Genomic DNA, 12,075 nt, shown 5'->3' with positions numbered 1-12,075 from the left:
ACATTACACATGCACAGGGGTCAGCACCCATAACTCCCACGTTGTCCAAGGGCCAGCTGTATATCCGTATTTCATTGTTATATTTTTGCTGTGTAGTATTCCGTTGTATGGAGGATACACCACTTTTGTCTGTCTCTTTACCTGGTGGTGGACATTTGGGTTGTTTCCAGTTTTAAGCTATTGTGAATAAAGGTGTTAGAAACATTCACGTAGAAGTCTGCTGGGATTTTGCTGATGATTGTATTAAATTGTGAGAGAATCGATATCTTGATACTAAGTTTTCTGATCCAAGAACATGGTATATATTTCTATTTGAGCTTTTTAATTTCTGTGGTTCTCAATGTAGAGGTTTCATACATGTTGTGTTAAATTTATCTCTAAGTATTTCATGTATTTAATATTATTGTAAATGGTATTATTTTCCAATTGTTGATTTCTAGTATATAGAAATACAGTTGATTTTTTTTTAACCTATAAATCCCACAGTCTACCATTTCACCTAATCCTGTTACCTTGTATGCATTTGCTTTAGCCAGTAGAATTGTTGGAAGGAAGAAATTTGCTGGTTTTGGACTATTTAAGTTTCTTTGAATTATTCTTATGGTCCTAAATTGGTGTGCTACGAAAGAATTTAAAAAATAATTTATGTTGAAATAACTTTAAGAAAAGTTGCCAGAGAGGCGCCTGGGTGGCACAGCGGTTAAGCGTCTGCCTTCGGCTCAGGGCGTGATCCCGGGGTTATGGGATCGAGCCCCACATCAGGCTCCTCCGCTGGGAGCCTGCTTCTTCCTCTCCCACTCCCCCTGCTTGTGTTCTCTCTCTCGCTGGCTGTCTCTATCTCTGTCGAATAAATAAATAAAATCTTTAAAAAAAAAAAGAAAGAAAAGAAAAGTTGCCAGAATACCACAAAGAACTCCATATCCCCTTCGCCAGGATTCCCCATTTCCTTGACTGTTTTTATTGAAGTGCACACACCATACGTGTGTAGGGTGACTGTGCACCTGGGTCGGGCTGGTATTTCCTCATTATGAGACTCAGCTTCTGCGTTCTCGTCAGGCTTACCACAGAAACGGTGCTCTGCTCCTCTCAGTGCCTCACGTAAGGCGGCGTACGTGACCTTAACCTCCTCATCGCCGGTGATGCTGACCTTGATCAGCTGCGTGTGTTGGCATCGGCTAGATTTCTCCACCTGAACTTCCCCCTTTCCCTTTGCAACTGATTCCTATTTGGGGGAAGATATTCTAAGATAATGCCAGTATCTTGGTCTTCAGCAGATTTCCAGTTATTAGCATTAAAACTGATGGCCTCTGCCTGGATCAAACACACTGTGACCATTGTCAGATGGTGATTAGCTGTTGCTGATTCTCTGTTATCGTTCTTTGTCTGTTTGTTGGCTGCTCTGAGAAAGTGCTTTTACATATCTTATTTACCTATTGATTTGCGGTTTCCTATTTTTTTCATGGAGTTCTAATCCATTGATTTTTATTTTGATACTCAGATTGTTTCTAATTTAGCCAGTGGGAGGCTTTCAGCTTGGTTTCTGTGCCCCTGTGACACATCCCCGTCATTTATTCAGCATTCCTTACTTTCTGGAACAGGAAGATGTTCCAGGTTCATCTTTGATTTGCCCTGCCCCAGCTCTGTAAATAGCCTTTTCTCCACGGAGCCCTGGTTCCTTTTGGTGGAGGATCTAGAAACCAAGATCTGGGTGATTATTTTACTCATTGCTCCTGTGGTATCAGTGCTTGTAGGCCTTCTTAGCAGATAGGCTAGGAAATACACACATATATATATATATATATTTATACATACACGCATACGCATACAAACACACATCTAAACTATAATTGTATATAATACATATTATACAACATATATATAATGTGTATGTTCTAAGATTAATTCCTCCACTCTGGCTTTAGATCTCATCTTTCCCTCATTTCTCTCAAACAGAAAAGGAAAAGAGAAATGGAAGGTTCTGTAGCCTCTTTGTAGTTACCAACCCAAATTTCTGTTTGTAGAGAACATGACAATTCTTACTGTGTATATGACAGGCTAGGAAGGGCAGACAGGCTACATTCTCTCTCCTCCACTTCTCCAGCATCCCATCACGTCCCTCTCCCTGAAGTCAGGACTCTTACGATGAGGAATATGAAGATAAGCCAGGTAAAAGTGAGGCATCACTAATAAGGGCCCTAATGTTCTTGCTAGTATTTGGGAAACAGTATCACATTAGAAATTCTTGCATTAATTGTTTGAAATATAAGTTATTTTGTTTTCTGGTTATAAGATAAACACTAGTTTTTTTTAAAAAGAAGACAGAAGATGCAAGGGAAACGACTCACCCCTCAAAGACAGCCTCTGTGAACATTGTGGTGGATGTCCTTCAAATCATTTTTCTATATATACTTATTTTTACTTAATCTCTTGCAACTGATAGACTTGTTTTTATGATAAGCAAAAATGAATTTGCCCAGTGAACATCTCGGGTAGCTGGTTTTTTCAAATTGAATTAAAAGTGTTTTATAGTTTATTATTTCTTTTCAAGTGTGTATAACCTTAGCTTTCCTTTTTCACACCTTTTTTTTAAAAGTCAAGATACACCTGAAAAGTCGCAGGATTGTGATGTGCAGTTTAAAGCAAAGCGTGACTTTCTAATGAGTGGTTTGCCGGATTTGCTGAAACGACAGATCGCAAAGAAAGCCGCTGCATTAGATGTGTACAACGCCGCAAGCACTAGTTTCCAGAGAGTCGTCCACGTACAGCAGAAAGATGATGGTGAGTTTATTACAATGAATATTTTTAAATGTTAGAAGTAACGTGAAAACCCTGAGTTGACTTAAAATGAGGCCAAGGTTTAAAGATAATTCTTAAGGGGATTTTCGTGGGGATTCAAAGGCTGTGTTTCGTTCTCTCTTCCTCAGTCTTGGACTCAGTTTGCCAAGGATGGGGGGTCGGGGCAAGAGGCCAGCGGCGTCCTCAGCCCTCACCCCCTGTGCCAGTGGAGAGCGGGCACGTGGGTGGGACCCCTGGATGTCGCTGCCCAGGGAGGCACTGTGTTCTCAATGGGAGGCAGTGCTCTCCACACACACGGCCTGTGTGTGAACAGGTCATCGTTCAGGCTTTCTCAGAGGATCCAGCTCTGTTCTTTCCAGCGGGCTGTTGAATGTTCAAGGGAAGTCTGTTTGCCTCCTCTCCAGAGCAGCTTTTCCTCTCTCAGACCATATACATATCCGCTGGAATAGGTAGGAAGTCACAGCGCGCCACGTCCCGGTTCACGGCCTTAGCTTGAGCGGAACCTGCTTCTGTTTGGATTCGAATGCTCTAGCAACCACAGTCTTATTTTACTTCTATAGTTTTTAATTACCAAAAGTATATAAAACTTTGTATCTTCCTCATCATTGTGCCTGCCTGGAGGTTTTGTTTTGTTTTGTGTTTGTCAGCACAAAAGCACTTGTATTCTTCTCAGCTGGCCTTGTGGTTTGGTGTAATGCCCTCCCTCTACTCACGCAATATACTCTTTGTTCTCTTTTCCTTTTGTGTTTCTGACCTTGATAGTTTTTGAGTTTTCTTCAGCCTCCCATTTAGATTTTCTTTCTTTCTTTCTTTCTTTCTTTCTTTCTTTCTTTGAGAGAGAAAGAGAGAGCACGAGCAGGGGGAGAGAGAGAGGGATGAGCAGACGTCCCTCTGAGTGGGCGGCCTGACGCGGGGCTTGATCCCAGGACCCCAAGATCATGACCTGAGCCTAAATCAGATGGCGAACCGACTGAGCCACCCAGGTGCCCCTCAGCCTCCCATTTATACAGGGAACTTCCTAGCCAGTCCTTCTAATGATATTTTACTCTCCCTTTCTTCCCTAGCTCTGCCATTGGGCGTTCAGTTGATGAAAACTTTCTTGTTATTTTCATCAGTTCGATTTTATACAGCATTTTTTAATAGTATATTCAACTATAGAATTTAGTTCTGCTTTTCTTCCCTGATATTAATAAATGCATTTTCCCCAGAGCACTACTGTAAAACTTAGCATATGTATTTGCAGATGAGGAGATAGGGCAAGCACAGAGAGAATCTCTTTTAGAACCTTAAGTTATTGCATGTTGGTTTACTTGTATCTGGCATTCTGCTGAGTACTTTGTATGCATAACTAGTTTTTTGGTGGTTTTTTTTTTAATAATTTTTATTTTTTTATATTAGTCACCATACAGTACCTCCCCAGTTTTTGATGCAATGTTCCATGATTCATTATTTGCGTATAACACCCAGTGCACCATGCAATACGTGCCCTCCTTACTACCCATCACCGGCTTATCCCAATCTATGCATAACTACTTTAATCTCTATAACAACTCTAGGAGGTTGCCTATTATAACTGCCACCCCTACTTTACAGAGGAAGAAACTAACGTTTAGGATCTTGCCCGTGCTCACCTGGCTAGCTAGTGACATAGGCTGGATTTGAGCCCAGGTCTGACTTCAAAGTTTAAATTTCAAAGCAGGATGCAAACTGCCCCTGAGATTTCTACCCTGAGTAGAAGGTTTATTTAAAAAGAAAAGGTTTGCTATTACTTGGTTATTTTAAACAATGGGAATAGAAGACTCCGTAATTTTTGTTAATTTATTTGAAGTAAGAACGGGGCCCCTGTGCGCTCATTTGAGTTTTGGTATCTTTGTGTTAGCCAGGCAGTTGTCAGGTCTTCTCACGTTTGCATATTTGGCATTTGATGTATGTGAATGAAGGTAATTAAGATATTTGTTTTCTGTTTTTCTTTAGGTTGCCATTTGTGGCATTTGAAACCACCCACTTGCTCTCTCTTAACCAAACTTAAAGACCTGAATACTAAAGTAATAGATCGCTCAAGATGTGTTCTTGCTCTTGGTGAATTTTCAACATTGAACTCAAATTCTAAAAGTACTAATTCTGCTGTTGGGGTAAGTACTGGAGCGCTCCATTATAGGGTGTTTCCTTCACGTCTTTCAGAGGGAAAAAAAATTGGAAATCTACTATTGTGGCCTAAAGTTCATTTTTTTTCCCCTAGAGTCAGTTTTAAAAAATAAGTCCTGATTGAGGTAGACATCTCTTTGAAATATTCCTAGAGCTTTAGAAACGTTTTAAGAATTAATGGTAGCCGGGGCGCCTGGGTGGCACAGCGGTTAGGTGTCTGCCTTCGGCTCAGGGCGTGATCCCGGCGTTCGGGGATCGAGCCCCACATCAGGCTCTTCTGCTGTGAGCCTGCTTCTTCCTCTCCCACTCCCCCTGCTTGTGTTCCCTCTCTCACTGGCTGTTTCTGTCTCTGTCGAGTAAATAAATAAAATCTTTAAAAAAAAAAAAAAGAATTAATGGTAGCCCATTTCAGAAGAATATTAGATTACATAGCACATTTAGATATTGTGTAAGTCAGCATTCTAATCTAATAAATGTGTAACGTACAATTAGTTGAAAGAGGGAACAATAAAAATATGAACTAGGTCCTTCAAAAGTATGCAAATGCAGCTTCATTGTCAAGTCTGTATTTAGTCACTAAAGCTACTCCTACATTAATACTGACTTACTATAGACAGAAAGTAGTTGGTGACTAATTTTAATAAACAGTATAGGGGGCATCTAGCTGGCTCAGTCAGTGGAGCAGCAGACTTGAACTCAAGGTTGTGAGTTTGAGCCCCATATTGGGCAATAGAGATTTATTTTATTATTTATTTATTTATTTATTTATTTATTTTTAAGATTTGTTTATTTGAGGGGCGCCTGGGTGGCTCAGTTGGTTGAGCATTAGCCTCGGCTCAGGTCATGATCCCAGGGTCCAGCGATTGAGCAGGGGAGCCTGCTTCTCCCTCTCCTTTTGCCCCTCCCCCCTCAAAGAAATAAATAAATCTTTAAAAAAAAAAGATTTTATTTGAGAGAGAGAGTGTACGTGCGCACGAGTTGGGCGGGGGGGCAGAGGAAGAAGCAGTCTCCCCACTGAGCAGGGAGCCCGACTTGGAGCTTGATCCCAGGACCCTGAGATCTTGACCTGAGCTGAAGGCAGACGCTTAAACGACTGAGCCACTCAGGTGCCTGAGATTACTTAAAAAAAAAATATATATATATATATATATTTTTTTTTTAAAAATATATATATATATAAAAATATATATAAAAATATATATAAAATATATATATTTATATATATATATATAAATCTTTAAAAAAAGATGATGTGGGTCTGTTCTTGAGCATTTTATTCTTTATTGCAGTTTTTGGAGAGAAGGAAAGATTTGACTGAAGAAGTAAGAAACCTTTTGCTGGAGGAAATTAGGTGGTCAAATCCTGAATTTTCTTTGAGGAAATATTTTTCTTTGCTTCTAAAAAAACGAAGTGAGCACCAGGTGCTTTCTGAGTGTCATCGTAAACAAGGTTAGTGGTAATGATCATTTACATGAACACTTTGCTTTTGAAAACATCAGGATTTGGTCATTGGCTCTTGTAAGTCCGAGGAGAGACTATTGTTTATGGTTGGCAGGGAGAATTGTTCAACCGAAGTAAAGCATCTTGCTCAGTGCAGTGTTAGCCCCTGCCGTTTCCACGGATGCGAACTCAGAAACAGCTTTGATTATGTTAAAATATTAACAGTTCATTTAGGGAAAGCCTCAGATGAGATCATTTGAATTTACGCAGCTTGTACAAAAGAAGGCAGTCTGAATAACAAGATGGCCTGCTTGCTTTCAGTGTGCCACATTTGATTCTTGCCTCTTCGTTTTGTAGTAATAAGATTTTGGATATTTTGAAGTGACAGTAAGATGGTCGGATATTAAAATTTGGTTTTGGTTGATTAGTAAGCACGTGCATTTCTGTAATTTCTGAAATAGAAAGTCCACAACGAGAGCCCGATGGCAATCCAAAAGAAACCAAAAGGAAACGAGTGGAAACAGAAATTCATAAGTCAAAAAGAAAGAAACCAAACGAGTATTCACAAAGTCTGAAAAAGATAAATGGGAAACCAGAAGAACTTGACAAAAGAAACAGCTCCACTGGGAGAAAGCTAGACTCTTGTAAAGGCCTTCTTTCTAAAACATCCAGGAAGAGACAAGCTGCTTTGAGTACAACATGTAAAGTAGAAACAGAAGCAGTTGACGATCCCGATGTTCTGATGATGGGTGATGGCAAAGAGTCTCCCTCAGAAAGATCTCCTATTCCTGGTAAATTAGATCTTCTCCTTCTGGGCCTAGAACACTTTTGTCTATTTAACTACTCATTTTCTCTTCTCTTTAATATATGTTCATTGCAACATTCAAGCGATGTATGTGTATAAAACAGGAAGTGGAGGGTTTACTACTTACAGCCTTAAGGAATACCACATTTAACAGATCGGTGTTTGCTCTTTGATTTTTCTATGCTTCTGTAAATACATGTGCTCTTGTAAAAACCTGGAATTCTACTATACAATTTTGTCTGTTTCACCTGTCTCTGGCGTGTTCCCATTTGGGTTATCTGGCTTTTTCCAAGTATTCTGTTGAACTATTAATTCATCCTGTCATGTAGCTTTAGAGTATGTTTTGAAACTTGTACAGCAAGTCTCCTATCATTTTTTTAAAACTATGTTCACATAGCTACGCTGCTGAATGAACTGTAGATTCTCCTACCCCCACAAATCCCATTGGGGTTTGGATTTTGCATTAGTGTATAGATTAATTTGGAGTGAATTGGCATCTTTACAACAGTCAGTCTTCTCAAATGGGAGGGTAGCACATCTCCATTTACCCAGGTTGACTTAATAGTACATTTTAATGTTTTTTTCCAGAGGTCACACAAAGTTGTACTAAAATTATGCTGCCTTTGTTCTTTAGATTATTGTAGTATAAATTATTTTTCATATTTCACATTCTTAGTGATTATTAAAATTTTAAATGTGTACTTTTATTGATTTTTAGTAAATAATAAAAATATATAAAAATAAATAAATAAATAAATAATTTTTTAAAGTCATCTCTACTCTCATCATGGGGCTTAAACTCATGACCCCAAGATCAAGAGTCACGTGCTCTACCAATTGAGCCAAGTGCCTCTAAATGTGTACTTTTTTTTTTTTTTAAGATTTTATTTATTTATTTGACAGAGAGAGAGAGGCAGCCAGCGAGAGAGGGAACACAAGCAGGGGGAGTGGGAGAGGAAGAAGCAGGCTCCAAGTGGAGGAGCCTGATGTGGGGCTCGATCCAAGAACGCCGGGATCACGCCCTGAGCCGAAGGCAGACGCTTAACGACTGCGCCACCCAGGCGCCCCTCTAAATGTGTACTTTTAAACCTTACTGTTACGAGACTTTATGGCGGTTAGCCTTTTTTTTTTTTTTTTTAAGATTTATTTATTTGAGAGAGAGAAAGAGACAGTGCGTGGGGGGTGGAGGGGCGGAAGGAGAGGAATAGACTGCTCTAAGTGCAGAGCCAGACATGGGGCTCAATCTCACAACCCTGAAATCATGACCTGAGCTGAAATCAAGAGTTGGATGCTTAACCGACTGAGCTACTCAGGCGCCCCACCCCCTTTTTTAAAAAATAGGCTCCATGCCCAGTGTGGAGCTCAACTTGGGGCTTGAACTCACAAACCTGAGATCAAGACCTGAGCTGAGATCAAAAATTGGATGCTTATCCTTCAGTTGGACTGAATCATCCAGGTGCCCCAATGGTGGGTAGCTTTTAAGGGGGAAGAGTTTTGATATGAAGAATTTTAAATGTGGGGCACCTGGGTGGCTCAGGCAGTTAAGCTTCTGATTTCAGCTCAGGTCATGATCTCAGGGTCCTGGGATCAAGCCCTGGGTCGGGCTCCCCCGTCAGCGGGAAGTCTGCTTGTCCCTGCCCTAGCCCTGCTCGTTCTTTCTCCCTCTCTCTCTCTCTCAAATAAAAATATTAAAATAAAAAAAAAGAATTTTAAATGTAATGGTAAGTTTTGAAATTGCCCCTTTTGGCATTTTGTAGATATAAATCCTTGTATAAATACTCATTGTTTACATGAAACAAAACTATAAGTGTCTAAGAATATATACTTATGTTAAGGAGCAGTGTTTTAATGTATTTTTTTTGTTTCAGATTCTGGAATTGAAGACATGCTTTGGACAGAAAAGTATCAACCTCAGAACTCCAGTGAACTCATAGGCAATGAGCTGGCTATAAAAAAGTTACATAGGTTGGTAAAACTTGTAAAAGAATTGAGAAATTGTTTATGAATCTAGTTTTACTACTTAGTTTGTTTTATTTATAGTAAAATCTAGAAATTATAACATAATACATTACATGGTAAAATCTTAAAAAAAGAAAATTAAGAAAAATGTGAAAAGTAAATATCTCTCTTTTCTCCCATTTCTACTTTCCAGAGGTAACAACTATTAAAGATTTTTTCTAAAACCTTCCAGAAAAAAATGTATGCATATATTAGCTCCTTCCTAACAAATAAGATCATATTACTACTAATTCAGGTCCAGAATCCTCTGTCTATGATTCCCACATCCAAGAAGTTCTGGAAACCAAAAGTTAATTTTATTATATATTATGGTTCTTATGGATCCCACTTACTAGGAGTTCATACATTTTTTTAAATAGAAATATTAAGTGATTGTGGATGTCACGCCACAGACCCCATTAGAGGTATTGTGTTATACGTGGTCTATGTACCAAATTACTTTTCTAAGTATTTGAAAATTTTTGAATTCTAAAACTCACCTGGTCCAAAGGATTCTGTATAAGAAATAGGGACCCATAATAATAGTTAACACTTTGAGCCTAGCACTATTCTAAGTACTTGCATTGTTCTTAGCTCATTTAATCGTTAAAACTATACTATACTGTTGTCCTTATCTTACAGATGAGGAATGGGCCTACAGAGGTTGAATTATTTGTCCAGAGTCACACAGCTCAAAAGTGGTGGCGCTGGAGGTCAACCTTGGGCAGTCTAGCTCCAAAGTAGAGCTTCAGCTTTCTGCTTATACTTCGCACCATGTGTTAGATATCTTTCATGTCATCGCACGGCCTCCTCAGGTCTTTATACTTGCTTGCTCTGTACTGGTTTCTGAGGTAACTGTACTGTGTGTATCTTGTCTCCTACTGAGGTACCTGTAGGTTTTTCCCCTTGGAAGCTAATATGAACGATGTTGCCGTGAATTACTTTGCTCGTACAGTTTTGTGTATTTTGGTAAAAATTACTTCACTTAAAAATATTCATGCCCATGTAAAAATATTTTACGATTTAGTTGACTCAAAGAGACATATCTCTATTCTGCAAATTATTTTTATTAACATACATTTTCTTATGGCAGTTGGTTGAAAGAGTGGAAGAAAAGAGCTGAATTGGAAGAAAGACAGAATTTGAAGGGAAAAAAAGATGAGAAACAGGAAGGTATTTTGAGTCTTTTTCTCCATTTCCCTGGACATTTTGAGGTAGATTAGCTAAACGTTTGTACACAGCTTCTCAACCGGTATTTTATATTTGATTTTCTAGTTTTTGTAAATTAAATTTCCAGCATTAACTGGTACGAAGTTTGTAAGGTTTGATCATTGGGTTTCGTGAGGTAGAATTGGTGCCTGAGCGATTATCACCCGATGATTTGCCTTTGAATAATTTTTCAGACCTGTCGGATAGCATAGATTTTAAAGGCAGTTCCGATGACGAGGAGGAGAGTCGCCTCTGCAATACTGTTCTTATAACAGGGCCGACGGGAGTGGGGAAGACCGCGGCCGTGTACGCTTGTGCCCAGGAGCTTGGGTTCAAGGTTAGTAAGCGCCACACTGGGAGCATGCTGATGTACTAGCGACACTGGAATTCGAGGAAAACCAACCATTCTGCCTTGCTTTCGTATATTCTTCTTTTAGATATTTGAAGTCAATGCGTCTTCTCAGCGCAGTGGTAGACAAATTCTATCTCAACTGAAGGAAGCTACTCAGTCCCACCAAGTGGACAAGCAAGGTGTAAACTCCCAAAAACCCTGTTTTTTTAATAGTTACAACCTAGGCAAGTCACCAAGTAAGTACATTATTTTCCTTAGGTCATAACATCTTCGAAAAAATAAAATCTACAAAAAGAATTTAATAACCAGCATTTTGCCATTCGTTTTTTAATCTTCCCCCCCCACACAGACACACACACGCCTTTTTAATTTTTTTCCTGTACAGTTTTAAAACAGATCTCAAGACCATCATATAATTTTCCCCATATGTACTTCATAGGTGTCTCTAAGTGAGAAGGACTTTATTTATTCATGTAAATATTTATTAAGATTTTATTTTTAAGTAATGTCTACACTAAACGTGGGGCTTGAACTCACAACCCCATGATCAAGAGTCACACGCTCCTCTGACCGAGCTCACCCAGGCGCCCTTGATAAGGACTTTTTTTTTTTTTTAAGATTTTATTTATTTATTTGAGAGAGAGTGAGTGAGAGAGAGCACACCAGCAGGGGCAGAGGGAGAAGGAGAAGCAGACTCCCCTGCTGAGCAGGGAGCCTGGTGCGGGGCTCCATCCCAGGACGCTGAGATCATGACCTGAGCCGAAGGCAGACACTTAACCGACTGAGCCACCCAGGCGTCCCCCGGGTAATCATAATTAGACCTAATGAAATTAACTTTATACCTTAATTTGATCTAATACAGACTTATTCTGGCTTTCTGTTGTTTCAAATGCTTTGTGCAAATTTGGATCCAAACAAGGTTTACATCTTACATTTGATTAATGTCTTTTAAATTTCTTTCAGTCTCCCTAATAATTCCTTCATCCTTTTCATGCCATTTATTTGTTGAAGAACGTGGGTCATTTTTCATAAAATTTCTCACATTTTGGATCTGGCTGATTGTATCTTTATGGTATCAGTTAATATATTCCTCTTCCCTATTTACTTGTAAACTGGCAGTTAGATCCGTGGGCTTGATTAGATTTAGTTTCTGTTTTGGGGCTGCCATACACGCATAGGCAAGGCTGTGTACTTCGGATGGCACCAGAGCCGAAGATACACTTGTGATATTAACATGGGTTGGTGAATTCAGTTGTTTTCAGGCTGATCCATCCATTATAAAGTTCCCCCATCACTCTTTTAACTAACAATATTTTGTAGTCATGAATGA

General features: G+C 39.3%; 1 protein-coding gene across 3 annotated transcripts in view; it reads left to right on the top strand.

The window, feature by feature from the left end:
* Positions 1 to 12,075, top strand: part of ATAD5 (ATPase family AAA domain containing 5) — a 45,520-nt gene that overhangs the window by 17,025 nt on the left and 16,420 nt on the right. For 2 of the 3 annotated variants that reach the window (XM_045773370.2, XM_045773369.2), the window contains exons 7-14: positions 2,594 to 2,778; positions 4,771 to 4,928; positions 6,231 to 6,390; positions 6,843 to 7,172; positions 9,055 to 9,151; positions 10,278 to 10,357; positions 10,588 to 10,730; positions 10,831 to 10,981. In XM_045773370.2, coding sequence (XP_045629326.2) covers positions 2,594 to 2,778; positions 4,771 to 4,928; positions 6,231 to 6,390; positions 6,843 to 7,172; positions 9,055 to 9,151; positions 10,278 to 10,357; positions 10,588 to 10,730; positions 10,831 to 10,981 — 1,304 coding nt within the window. The remainder of the gene's footprint in view (positions 1 to 2,593; positions 2,779 to 4,770; positions 4,929 to 6,230; positions 6,391 to 6,842; positions 7,173 to 9,054; positions 9,152 to 10,277; positions 10,358 to 10,587; positions 10,731 to 10,830; positions 10,982 to 12,075) is intronic. The other variant, XM_045773371.2, reaches the window with a different exon arrangement.

The sequence above is a fragment of the Ursus americanus genome, chromosome 23 (genome assembly GCF_024610735.1).
Source record: "Ursus americanus isolate L20-20 chromosome 23, mUrsAme1.1.p, whole genome shotgun sequence".
Lineage (NCBI taxonomy): Eukaryota > Metazoa > Chordata > Mammalia > Carnivora > Ursidae > Ursus > Ursus americanus.
Note: the sequence above shows the minus strand (reverse complement) of the source record. Positions and strands in the feature narration are given on the sequence as shown.